This window comes from Salmo salar, chromosome 17 (assembly GCF_965601325.2).
Source record: "Salmo salar chromosome 17, fSalSal1, whole genome shotgun sequence".
In the NCBI taxonomy this organism is placed as follows: Eukaryota; Metazoa; Chordata; class Actinopteri; order Salmoniformes; family Salmonidae; genus Salmo; species Salmo salar.
In genome coordinates, this window is record NC_138307.1 from 19,486,906 (window position 1) to 19,500,895 (window position 13,990).

At 41.6% G+C, this 13,990-nt stretch overlaps 1 protein-coding gene across 2 annotated transcripts in view; it reads left to right on the top strand.

The window, feature by feature from the left end:
- The first annotated feature begins 5,276 nt into the window (after nt 1-5,276).
- LOC106575618 (histone deacetylase 4) overlaps nt 5,277-13,990 on the top strand; it is a 77,181-nt gene continuing 68,467 nt past the window's right edge. For both annotated transcript variants that reach the window (XM_045699149.2, XM_082963568.1), the window contains exons 1-2: nt 5,277-5,394; nt 6,758-7,177. In XM_045699149.2, the coding sequence (XP_045555105.2) occupies nt 7,156-7,177 (22 nt within the window). In that variant the 5' untranslated portion in view covers nt 5,277-5,394; nt 6,758-7,155. The remainder of the gene's footprint in view (nt 5,395-6,757; nt 7,178-13,990) is intronic.

Consider the following 13,990-nt stretch of genomic DNA (forward strand, 5'->3'; position numbering starts at 1 on the left):
CATATTCACACCAGTCTTACATAGTGTATATGGGTCTGTATGACTCTGACCGGCCCATCAATGCTAGACATAGGTATTTTGGAGATCCACTATACTCATTCAATATTAATTTCCTGGGCCAAACATACTCTGTAAAACAAGACAAGTTGACATTAACAGGGTATGTAAACAGGTATTTTTTCAGCTGTAAACTCCTTTGTAGTGTCAGTGAGGTCTGTGTGCTGTGGGACAGTGATTTGTGGCTGATGTTGGGTGAGGAACAGACTTCCCTTTGCAACCACTTATAGCCAGTTAGACTAAAACGGGGCCTTGTGTTCTCCATACACTCTGCTCTCAGTGCTGCGGTTAACTGCTAAAGCCATAACCACAGGTCCAGGAACACTGTGGGTCTATTCACTCAGTGTGGTTTGGCCGTAGCTGTGGTGGGAAGAACTGATCCCAAGTCAGTTGTTATATTTAATAAGAGCTGAGAGTTTCTAATGCATTTAGAACGCTTTTTCTTCCAAATACAAAGGTCTCTACAACTTTTCAAAGAGCCTACGGTCGTGTCTGTAAAATCAACATTTAACTGAATAGAAGTATGGCCTCAACTCCCATGAAATGTATCTACCACTGTACCAGCGCTGGTCGTTCTTAACTTTGATAGCTAATTCTATAGCTCCCACCAAGGTTATTATAGTTCTGTTTTTATATTAGATAGAATTTTTCTAGTTGTTTTTAAATTATTAGAAATTCTGTTTAATTTCAGTTAGTTTTCAGACCTGATTTGCTTGTTTTTTTGTAGTTTAAGTTGTATAAAAATATTTTTATACATTTCGTTTTTATATTATTTAGTTTCAGTTTTAGTGTTATGGTCAGAAAGCAAGTGTGGGAGGCTAGGAGCCATTTGTGTTGTACAGTTTTTTTTTTTGTGACTTGGAATTTAAAGGAATAGTGCAGAGACTGATGCAATAAATATGATGGGAGGAAAGTCTCTCGCCCATGTTAACATATTTTAGTCATTTGGCAGACGCTCTTATCCAGAGCGACTTAGAGGACCAAATAGGGTTAAGTGCCTTGCTCAAGGGCACATCGGCAGATTTTTCACCTAGTCACTCTGGCCCAACCCTCTTAACCACCGCTAGGCTACCTGCCACCAGTCCAATGCTTTTTAACTTAAGTAGTACATGTACAGAAGAATAAAGTTAGCTACCCAGCCGTGTTTTTTACAGGTTAGCGTTTTTCGTCATGAATCTTGTTCTGGATGCAGCTCTGTAGAGTGGTCACTAGCTAGCAAAACCACACAGTTATAAAATCTGATTTTAAACCTAACCTTAACCATACTGCTAACCCGAATGCATAAACCTAACCTTAAATGATGACCAAAAAACGCATTTCTGTTTTCATAAATGTTTTACAATAGTCAATTTTGACTTACCAGCTGGCCTAAGGGGAAATCGATCAGTTCTGCCTCTAGGACAAATCTCATCACAATAAAAAGCACAGAGTTTCTCTAAACCCAGAGGCGCAACATCGTGAGACTACCGGGAATGCTTGTGAAACAGACCAAGCAGAACAGGCATGAGTTTGAGAAGTCAATGAGGGAAGTGAGAAAACATCTTCCTTAGTTGTTGATTATATCAAAATCTAAAGGCACAGCCTAGATTCGAGCCAATGTCTTAAGTAGTTAAACATGTTATGACTCAGACCTTATGAAATTGACAAACTGACGTTTTCATTTTCGTCAAAAAACTACTTTATATCGAAGGAGTGCCTTTGATTTGACGGCCTGCATATGCACAGTTCAGCAAGCGATGACCGTTAGACCGTGTGGTTCTGCGCATGATCTTAGCTAGCTAACGTCCACATGACATCGCCTAGAAGTGTGACCTGGGATTTTTATTGGAGAATGCCTATCGTCATACTGTACTATCTTTGGTGATAGCTAGTGATGCACAAGCTAAGCCTATTTGAAACATCGCCATCTCCTTGCCGGCTCGACCTGACAGATTCAGTAGCTTGAAAACACCCCAAAAGCTTGAAAACCCCCTTCAATTTTTGCCCAAAGTTTAGAAAAAAACAACTAAAGCTGAACATAATTCATGATGATTTTTATTTCTGTTCGTTTTGGAGTCAAAGATAATAGATTCAGTGTAGTTTTATTTTTTTGAATGGGTTTGTTAATTATTGTTTTTTCATGATTAGTTTTAGTTTCAGTTTACTATTAAAACCTTGGCTCCCACACACGTGTAAACAGTAAAGCTTTCCTGAGTGCCTACTTTCCAGGGCCAGAGAACATGTTGGGGAGTGTCTCTCTGTCTGTTTTTTGTGTGTCATGCAGTAATTTAGCTGTCAGAAGAAATGGCAGATCCTTTTAGCTGTTGTCTAAATGGAGGTTATTTACAGATGTAGTATCTTCATTTGATCACTCTTTTGCAGGGAATGCAATCTTGTAGTCTATTCGAGGTTAAAAAAAGGCTTCTAAAGTTAGCAATTTCCACTTTAAAATGTCAGATTTGATTTGCCCTAACGAAAAATGGATCAACCCCTACAAAATTTTTTTCATTAATTATAATCCACGTAATAATTCACATGTCCTGTTGCTGCAGGACTATTTTCATGTTGTAGCAAACTGGCTCAAATTAAGATTCTACAAATGTATGTGTGTGTCAGTGTAAAGAGAGATGTCAAAGTTGACGTTGGATAAAACAATGGAAAGCTTGTTATACAAAGATTCGTATTAACAAATATTCTCATGTTGACAGACTTTGTGTAAGAATATGTTATAATAATTCTAGCATGTCACTGAACTTGCAAATGAGTCCACACATCTTCCTCCAAGGCATTTACACAATCTATATGAATAACGTGCACAGCTGATCTCTTTTTAAGGGACCACTGAACAAGAAGATTGTAGACAATCAACTCCCAGGTGAGAGCTGGAGACGTCCATGCAGTCCCAGTTACAGCAGCTAATGCGCTAATAACCAAAATGCTAATCAGATGTTCATTGAGTTTAGGGAGCCCCAGATAGTATACACCAATCTTGATGCTCCTTTGACGTCATTGCTCTCAATCTGTACGTCTCCAACACACCTGGGAGGCATTACCCCAGACACACACACACGTGCACACACATACTTACACGCGCATGCATGCACTCACTCACACACTGGCACACATGTATAGGTAGTTCCACAGGCACACACATATATATATATATATATATATATACACACACACACACTTAATTCCACACACTTCATTCTTCGTCAGTGTGTTCCAGGAAGCAGGGCTACTAGTGCAAGTAATGTTAATGCCAGTGCTCTGAAAGGATAAGATTGAGCTCATGATCAGATAGGGAAAACACTGTCACATGGGTTGGATACAGTACAGCTTGCCTCCATACATCTCACAGAGATAGCATTATCTTCCAGCATTATCGTAAATGTTCTCACATGTAGGTCTTGTTTTGCTTGAAATACCTGATTTACCATATAGAGAATGCATAGCATAGATATGTGAACGATGTTGAGGTAAGCCTCACTGTAGTTCAGTAGCAGGACAATGATGCACCTTACCCAGTGCAGCCATCGATGACAGATAAACAATGATAGGTGCATGAAGAATCTATTTTTATTAGGCCTGCTAATAGTACTCAAGCCTTGCAAATTGTGAGTAAAAATGCCACCAGATGGCTAGTATTGACTAGCATAAACTCTTAGAAAAGAGGATTCAAAAAGGATTCATAAACTGTCCCCATAGAAGAACCTTTGTTGGTTCCAAGGAGAACCCTTTTGGTATATCTACTTTCTCAGGCTGGGGAAAATATCCCTGTGGCTTTCCCCTAAAGAGCTTATCTTTCCCAGGCTCGCCAACATGAGACATGTCTCCAAGACCGCTCAGTTACATAACTGATGTAGCTCATCCAGAGAAATTATAATCCTCTGTTACTATGGATACAGCCCACCCAACAGGCCTTCATTTGTGCTGGGCGGGAGAAATTACTTGAACTAAAGGGGTCCTATTCTATTCAATCACTGGTGTTCGGAAATGTGGGGTTAAAGATGGAATAACACAATGTCTCTTCATGAAAGAATGGATATGGTTTGGATTATTTTTTTAAAGGTACAATCTGTTCGATTTCCTTCAGCTGATTGTTGATAGTGTATTGTAATTAGTTATAATATGCCCAACCTTTGATTCTTTTGAAGAATATGATATAATCATGTTAGTGAGCCCAACAACTGTAAATATTTAGTAGACATGGGATATTTAAATATGCACATGTTATGGACTGCGCCTTTAAATGGTTAAACAAAATAAACTAATCTGGAAAATAAGGATTTTAGGCTGTTATTCCCCATCTCAGAAAAACGGACCTGGAAACAGATACTGATTGAGCAGTCCTATATCTCAATTGTCTGATGATGGGTAATAGACCGATTCAAGTTGGCAGTTTCAGTAGCAGCCGCCTTAACAGTCAAACAGCAATGTGGTTAACTCTGATGACCGCTCCTTGTGTTGTGTCTGTGGGTGGATGAGACGCTAAATAGAATTAAGTAATGGAAATAAACACTATTAAATTACACGGCTGCAGAGAGAAAGAGTTTTCATCTGGCAATGAGCCAGAATTGGATAAATCATCCAACTCATATTGCTCATGCTGTCAAATGCGGCACAATGTTGTTGTACACAATATCCCAGAGGTAGACGGAGAGATGTGTTATCGTCAAGAGTATGGTTCCATGTAGTTTATGGAACCTTTATTGCAATAAAAAAAAACTCTTGTATTATATATTAGAGGAAGGGGGGGGGGGGGGGTGTACTAGACTTTCCCGTTAGCCAGCTGTTATAGCCTAATATTGTTAAACAATGCTGTCATACAAACGTCGTTATGCTACTGGTTTAGTCGGCATATTGAATACATATCGATTATATGAATCTAATGACAAAGTATGAATAAACGTAATTGTAGAGAAAGGCTACAATTCCATAGATCAATAGATGATATGTAGGGGCCTAGCTATTTTGGCATCGTAACAATACTAGTCAATGGCACACGACACGCCCTTTCTCGTATCAACCCATAACACAAGTAGGCTTTTATGTTAAGTAGACACACTAAGTAGTGAATCCATAACATTAAAGATATGAACACATTAAATATAATATCATTAGAACGGTCCTAAATGCTCACTATTGCAACATTGTAACAATTTGATATTGATATCAAACCACGCCTCTCAATAGTTGGATAAATGCAGGGCCGCGCCACGTGACTCCGTAACCAAAACCAAGTATGGCGGAATCTGTCACAAAACGGTTCTTTCGCCTGTAGACTTCCCTAGTGATACAGTCCATATATTTATTCAGGATCTTTCTCGCGACGGGGCCGCCTCTTGGAGCTTCTAGGTGAGCATATCGTTTATCTCTTCGACGATTTTTAGCTCGTTGAAGTGCGAAGAATATTCAGGATGTTGCTTAGGCAATGATGCATCGATTACGACAATCCTATCAAAACAATGTCTGCTGCCTGAACTTTCCAGTTCAATAATACACTTATTCATACAAAAATAAATAGAATTAGCACAATATGTTGGATATAGAAAGAGTGCTTATTATTATTGTCCAACGTGCTGCATGCGGGAACAATATGTACGTTAGATCGCTAAATGCCTCTGGCGCGCTACATATTTATCTACGCACCGTCTCTGACGTGCCTGGATTTGTTCCTGTGTTCTATATTTAGAACATGGCGGTGGATAGTGCTATACACATAAATGTTGATAGGGATAGTGTATCAGCACATTTTTCTTTTGCCGTTCTATAGATCGTAATGTTACGCAATGTTAAAGGAGAAATGAGTGGGAAAGTCAGCTGTGTCTGTCAATGGGCGGTGGTGAAGTAGCTGTATGCGTCAACCTTTTTTTGTGAATGGGGGGCGTGCTGGTGAAATTGTGGTCAGAGAGGGGGAAAGACGGAGTGCATTTTAGCTATTGTGTTTTAATACATCATCCTACTGAATATTTTAGTATGCCTACGTTTAATTTATTCACCAGAAAGCTGTTTTTTTTTTTACATTCATGCCAAATGTAAACATAATTAAAGAATGTGTAGATGTGTATGTGGCGTGTTAAAAATCTACCAGGTACTGGAGATAAGTAACAAAATGATATTGTAGATTGGTCGTAGAGCTATACTCCCTGGGTCTCTTTCTCTGAGCTAGAGGGACTGTCTCTCCAAATCTGTCACCATGTATCACACAACCAGTTTGGGGACAATGGGGCCAGACAAGTGTGGACACACACACACACACCAAGCAAAGCCCATAGAGAGAGAGTGCAGGGGCATAGCGCCCCAGGGCCTTACCCCCTCCTCTACACAGACGCACACAAACCCCTTTCCATCACAAAGCGTGAATGTGTGCCAGCCGTGACCGACTTTTGGAGGTTTGTCCCGCAGCTCCACTCTCTGCCCCTCTGTCTTGAGAAGCCCTCACCACAACCCCCCACCCCACCTTCTCAACACACATGGTCCTCCCTCCCCTCCCTCCCTCCCTCCAGGCCATTAGCTTAGCCCTACACATGATGGGTGGTCTAGTACTCTGTGTTTGTTGTGGCTATTCATTCCATCTGTACACTTAATGATGTATTAGTGTAGGGATATTCAGAATGAATAATGATTGTTTCTGAATCCAGCTCAGATTTATGTTGCTGATGCGTCATTCTGACTTACTGCCCCTCTCTCTCTATCTCTCTCTCTCTCTCTTTGAAAGGCTGGTACAAGTGAGCGGGTGTCTCTGATTGGATTACCTGAACAGTACGCTGTCTGGTGGAGGACTGTTTCCTGTTGCTGACCAGTGAAGGGACCTGCGGGTGATTGTGTTTCCTGTTGCTGACCAGTGAAGACACTTGCGGGTGATTGTGTTTCCTGCTGAGGAGTACTGTGGCCCTGATCTTGGTACACATCAGACCAGCCCCCTTCCCTTCACACACACACACACACACTAACCCCCCCGACCCACACACACACACACACTAACCCCCCCCGACCCACACACACACTATAACCCCCCTGACCCCCACACACTCCACCTGTCCCGTCCTCCTCCTCTCCAGGCCGTATATATTTTAAAACTTCACTGAGGATTCTCCAAGGACCATCCTGTCAACAATGACATCACACAGTCACCAAGGTAAGCCCTTTACCATGCTCACTGGATCCATCTCACGTAGGCCTAATGTGTGCTTTGTATAGCTGTACCATCTCAGAATACCTCCCTGTCAAATCTTATTGAAGTCAATAACAAACCATGACATGGACTCACTCAAAATAATATTTTCGGTTCTTTTCTGTTTCTTTGGCTTGTCCCGTAGAAAACGTAATTTGTGCACATGATTGAATATACAGTATGATGCTGTGAAGTGTCTTACTGTTCCGCCTGTGTTCGTCAGATTGCGTCCACGTTAAACAGTTAGTCTAACTAAAGATCTCTACTGTTGTGGATGGTGCGATTGGCCGTGTTTACCTAACACACTGGGGGATGTGTGCACTATAAATATCATCGCCCAGGTAACAACTGGAGTGCCCCTGCAAAGGCTGAGGTAACCCCATAAAGTATATCTTATGAATGATTCCAGAAGGTACCAGGACAAGAAAATATCATGATTTTATCAAAATTGTATTCATAGGATGGTCCTTTGGAGGAAGGATTGCTGACATATATTTGACATCTGTATATAAAAGCATCATTGAGAAATAATTAATCAAAGTTGGCATATTTATGACATTTTTGCCTTACCCAGGCTTCCTTTTAAGACTCCATAATGTTTCATACAGGAATCACACCTATACCACATCTGCTAGGAGCCCAAGGCAGGCTTACAGTACCTGGAGTACTTCAAATATTATGATATCGGCCATTTTATTTCAAGAGTCTTGTTAGTTGGACTTAATTCATGTGGCGGCCATGATGTTTAAATTTGACCTAAATACATACTGGTCTGCGTACTAAGTGGCACCCAATTCCTTATATAGGCCTAGTGCACTAGCTTTTGACAGTCACTATATAGGGAATAGGGTGCCATATAGGATTGTCCTAAGTTGTGAGAAACCTTGAGGTAGGTCTACACCATACTAGGTAGTCCCCATTCCCCAGCCGAGCTGAAGCCAAGCCAAAGTAAGGACATTACATCGTTAGTTGATGCCTGGATTAGTTAGCCTCAACACTTAGCGTTTTAAATCCAGTCTAATGCTTGTTGGAGATTCTCCATCCTTTTCTCTGTGAATATAGTGTGATACCAACCCTTTCTTTTTCTCTCTCCATTCTTCTTTCACTTTAAACTGAACTACTGTAGATGTGTGTGTGTGTTAGAGGTCGACCGATTAATCGGAATGGCCGATTAATTAGGTCCGATTTCAAGTTTTTATAACAATCGGAAATCTGTATTTTTGGACGCCGATTTGGCCGATATTTTATTTATTTATTTAAAAAAATATATGTTGACCTTTATTTAACTAGGTAAGTCAGTTAAGAACACATTCTGATTTTCAATGATGGCCTAGGAACAGTGGGTTAACTGCCTTGTTCAGGGGCAGAACGACAGATTTTTACCTTGTCAGCTCAGGGATTCAATCTTGCAACCTTACGGTTAACTAGTCCAACGCTCTAACCACCTACTTTACATTGCACTCCACGAGGTTACACGAATGCAGTAAGAAGCCAAGGTAAGTTGCTAGCTTGCATTAAACTTATCTTATAAAAAACAATCAATCATAATCACTAGTTAACTACACATGGTTGATGATATTACTAGTTTATCTAGCCTGTCCTGCGTTGCATATAATCGCTTAGGTACACGTTGCTCCAACCATAAACATCAATGCCTTTCTTAAAATCAATACACAAGTATATATTTTTAAACCTGCATATTTAGTTAATATTGCCTGCTAACATGAATTTCTTTTAACTAGGGAAAATGTGTCACTTCTCTTGCAAACAGAGTCAGGGTATATGCAGCAGTTTGGGCCTCCTAGCTCGTTATGAACTGTGAAAACTGTGAAGACTATTTCTTCCTAACAAAGACAGCTGACTTCGCCAAACGGGGGATGATTTAACAAAAGCGCATTTGCGAAAAAAGCACAATCGTTGCACGACTGTACCTAACCATAAACATCAATGCCTTTCTTAAAATCAATACACAGAAGTATATCTTTTTAAACCTGCATATTTAGCTAAATGAAATTCAGGTTAGCAGGCAATATTAACCAGGTGAAATTGTGTCATTTTGCGTTCATTGCACACAGTCAGGGTATATGCAACAGTTTGGGTAATCTGTCAGAATTTTACGTAATTATGACATAACACTGAAGGTTGTGCAATGTAACAGGAATAACGTTTCATTTTCGAAATGATAGTTTCCGGATTCGACCATATTAATGACCAAAGGCTCGTATTTGTGTGTGTTATGTTATAATTAAGTCTATGATTTGATAGAGCAGTCTGACTGAGCGATGGTAGGCAGCAGCAGGCTCGTAAGCATTCATTCAAACAGCACCTTCGTGCGTTTACCAGCAGCTCTTCGCAATTCCTCAAGCATTGCGCTGTTTATGACTTCAAGCCAATCAACCCCCGAGATTAGGCTGGTGTAACCGATGTGAAATGGCTAGCTAGTTAGCGGGGTGCGCGCTAATAGCGTTTCAAACGTCACTTCCTCTGCATGGGTAACGCTGCTTCGAGGGTGGCTGTTGTCGATGTGTTCCTGGTTCGAACCCAGGTAGGAGCGAGGAGAGGGACGGAAGCTATACTGTTACACTGGCAATACTAAAGTCCCTATAAGAACATCCAATAGTCAAAGGTATATGAAATACAAATCCTATAGAGAGAGAGAGTCCTATAATTCCTATAATAATTACAACCTAAAACTTCTTACCTGGGAATATTGAAGACTCATGTTAAAAGGAACCACCAGCTTTCATATGTTCTGAGCAAGGAACTTAAACGTTAGCTTTTTTACATGGCACATATTGCACTTTTACTTTCTTCTCCAACACTTTGTTTTTGCATTATTTAAATCAAATTGAACATGTTTCATTAGTTATTTGAGGCTAAATTGATTTTATTGATGTATTATATTAAGTTAAAATAAGTGTTCATTCAGTATTGTTGTAATTGTCATTATTACAAATAAATAAACAAACGGGGGGGGGGAATCGGCCGATTCATCGGCATCGGGGCCCCAATAATCGGTATCGGCGTTGAAAAAAATCATAATCGGTCGACCTCTAGTGTGTGTGCCTGTGTGTGATTGCACCCATGTCTATGATCTGCATGGGCATTGAGTCCATTATGAGCTTACTTCCAGCTGCTTTTTTTACTTCAGTTTATTATAGTAAATACTTAAACTTTTTTTCTTAACTGCATTGTTGGTTAAGGGCGTGTTTGTGAGCATTTCACTGTAAGGTCTACACATGTTGTATTCACCTCTTGTGACAAATAACATTTGATTTGATCACATACTCAAGCGTTTGCTCGTACCTACCATAACTGCTCCCTTTTGTCGATCATTAGTGGAATTGCAGGCTCTTCAGTTTAAATATTATACTTCCTCTAAGTCTTTTCTAAGAACCCCCCCCAATCTCTCTACAAGTTGGGCTATAGGCTAGTTCCCCGGAATAGGATCAGCCAGATAGTTGGTTCACTGTGCAGTCTGTATGAGCGTATATCTTTAAACAAATATGACTGTTTGCATAGAAGTGATTATCTGCTCGGAGAGCTTAGCTTATTAGCCGTTGACATCTGCTCAACATTGCGCTTGCATTAACGCACACAGGCTACAGTAGCCTAGTTTTATTGAAAGATGCTTAGTGCTACATTTGAAAAAAAATTGTTAACAATATGCACAGCTACTTAGCCTGGCCTGGTGACCATCAGCTGATGCAGACGGTGACGAGTGACACAGAGATCCATTTGTGTGTCCTCACACATTAAAAGTCAGTCCATACCCATTCAACAACGTGATTTGTGGATCCTCGCTAGACTAGAGCTACTAATACACATGGTGAGCACATCTTCTTCACACAGCTGAATATGACATGTCGGCCTCTGAAATGGATCTGCAGGCCTCTGAAATGGATCTGCAGGCCTCTGAAATGGATCTGCAGGCCTAGTGTAAACAGTGGGGTTACCAGGTATTTCAGACTGTTGCTGCAGGTTTTCCCACATAAAAAACAGCCCAGTGCTTCTCTGCCAGGACCTGGCAGTCTTCTCCGTCACGCCCCTGTGGTTTTCCCATGATCCTCGGCGGCGGCCCCTCTGTGGTTGTGGTCACTGGCCAGACAGGCACGCTTATCATCAGTTCCCATGGCGATGCAGTGCCTGTCAGTTTAGCTGCGGTAGATAAGAGACCTGCCTGCCCACAATCACAGCTCTGTGTGGGTGTGTCGCTCTCTAACTGTCCCATTGGTTTTCTCTTCCTCCATTCTTCCATTTGTTAGGAAGAACATATCGGAGATTTTTGTCTTCTAATGATTTACTTTGACAAAAGTCTGAATACTCATCATACACAAAGCAAGCATGCACGCGCATTCGGAAAACATAGGCCCTAAGCCTTTCAAACTCAACTCTGGACCTCGAAGCTAGTTCCACTGCATATTGTCATTGTTTCCCTCTAATCTGGTACCGATTTATACCCCTGCCCTAGCCCTTACATCCTGTGTTGTTCCTAGGTTTTAGAGCTTCCTCGTGGAACAGTTGGATGCCTGCAGTGCAGAGATTGCTTAACCATCTACTGAACGTAATGTCTAAGCACACAGACTAATGTTGTTTTTGCGGTCGTGAAGAGATATTGAACGAGTATCCCACCGGGCCTCATAAATAGGCTTAATATTTCAGCAGAGTAGGAAGCAGCACATTGATAGTGTTGGGAAATGACAGCAGTGGGCTCTAGCCGGCAAGGTTTTACGTTGTCCCACTCAGTGATTCTAAGGGTTTCCTGGAACCACCGCAAACATGTTTACCATAGCTAGCGCTGGCCCAGCACTGAGTCATGACACACACACTGTTCCATTCAGAGCAGAGGCACGGTCAGTAAGTGATTGGGCGGTGGCTTTTTTTGAGCTTGATCTTTTCCTGGGAAAGATGTAGTTTTTTGAGCCAATACATCTTTGGCCCAGCAGATGACAAGTGAAGCTGGTCCAGTGTATTCACGTTGACAAAGGACTTTAACCTACTGTAATTCAATTCTCTCCTATCTCTGTTTCTATGGGGTTTTTATGTGGTTGAACCAGTGAACTCAACATGCTCCTCCTTGTCCTGTTGATGTGGGTTCGAAGAGGAAATGGTTTCTAGTATTATACAACTTTAAGGTGCTGATTGGCTCTCTGATAAAAGGCATATGGTGAACAGCAGCACACCTGGTTGTGGCTTACTGCTTCAGATCAGAGTAGACTGGTCTAGGCAGAGGGTTTGATCTTCATGTTCTCTTCTTCCTCAGAGAATAAGTGGTGAAACTAGTAGCCTGACCGTGTGTGTCTAAATGTGAGCTTGTGTGTGTCAATTTGAGCTTGTGTGTGTTCACGAGAGTGAGTGTGCATGTGTGATGGCGGAACACTGTTTTTGTCTCCTTACCCTCCTTACCCTCCTGTCATCCCCTATGTCCATTATGAAGATCTCTCTCCTTCCACCACACACTATCCAATCCAACTAGAGGTGAAGGGGTTAAACCACACACTATCCAATCCAATTAGAGGTGAAGGGGTTAATCCACACACTATCCAATCCAACTAGAGGTGAAGGGGTTAAACCACACACTATCCAATCCAACTAGAGGTGAAGGGGTTAAACCGCACACTATCCAATCCAACTAGAGGTGAAGGGGTTAAACGGCACACTATCCAATCCAACTAGAGGTGAAGGGGTTAAACCGCACACTATCCAATCCAACTAGAGGTGAAGGGGTTAAACCGCACACTATCCAATCCAACTAGAGGTGAAGGGGTTAAACCGCACACTATCCAATCCAACTAGAGGTGAAGGGGTTAAACCGCACACTATCCAATCCAACTAGAGGTGAAGGGGTTAAACCGCACACTATCCAATCCAACTAGAGGTGAAGGGGTTAAACCGCACACTATCCAATCCAACTAGAGGTGAAGGGGTTAAACCACACACTATCCAATCCAACTAGAGGTGAAGGGGTTAAACCGCACACTATCCAATCCAACTAGAGGTGAAGGGGTTAAACCACACACTATCCAATCCAACTAGAGGTGAAGGGGTTAAACCGCACACTATCCAATCCAACTAGAGGTGAAGGGGTTAAACCGCACACTATCCAATCCAACTAGAGGTGAAGGGGTTAAACCGCACACTATCCAATCCAACTAGAGGTGAAGGGGTTAAACCGCACACTATCCAATCCAACTAGAGGTGAAGGGGTTAAAATGTCTCCCACTCTGCATATGAGAGAGCCATTCACTTATCCTTGGGCTATTTATAGCAACACGTGAGTGAATGCATGGTGAACAAACAACCATTGTTGCTGGTTTCTTTGTGTGTGTGTGTGTGTGTGTGTGTGTGTGTGTGTGTGTGTGTGTGTGTGTGTGTGTGTGTGTGTGTGTGTGTGTGTGTGTGTGTGTGTGTGTGTGTGTGTGTGTGTGTGTGTGTGTGTGTGTGTGTGTGTGTGTGTGTGTGTGTGTGTGTGTGTGTGTGTTTTCTGCATGATGGAGCAGTTGTCAGTGGCTGCTGTCATGTGCTGCAGAGCAGACCTATAAATGGAACAACAAGAACACTGAACACAAGGCTACATGACAAAAACACTCTTCTGTTAGCAACTGTTGTCAATGTAACTCAACAGCTTTCAATAGCATGGACTGTAGAGGAGAGATGGTTGTCTCTGTCAAACACCTGTAGCCACATCTCTTTGTAATCAGTGTGAGCCCAGGTTTGTTGGATGTTAGTGCTAATGGCACCTCGTCTGCCCTTGAGAGGTGAAGACAGAATATCTAT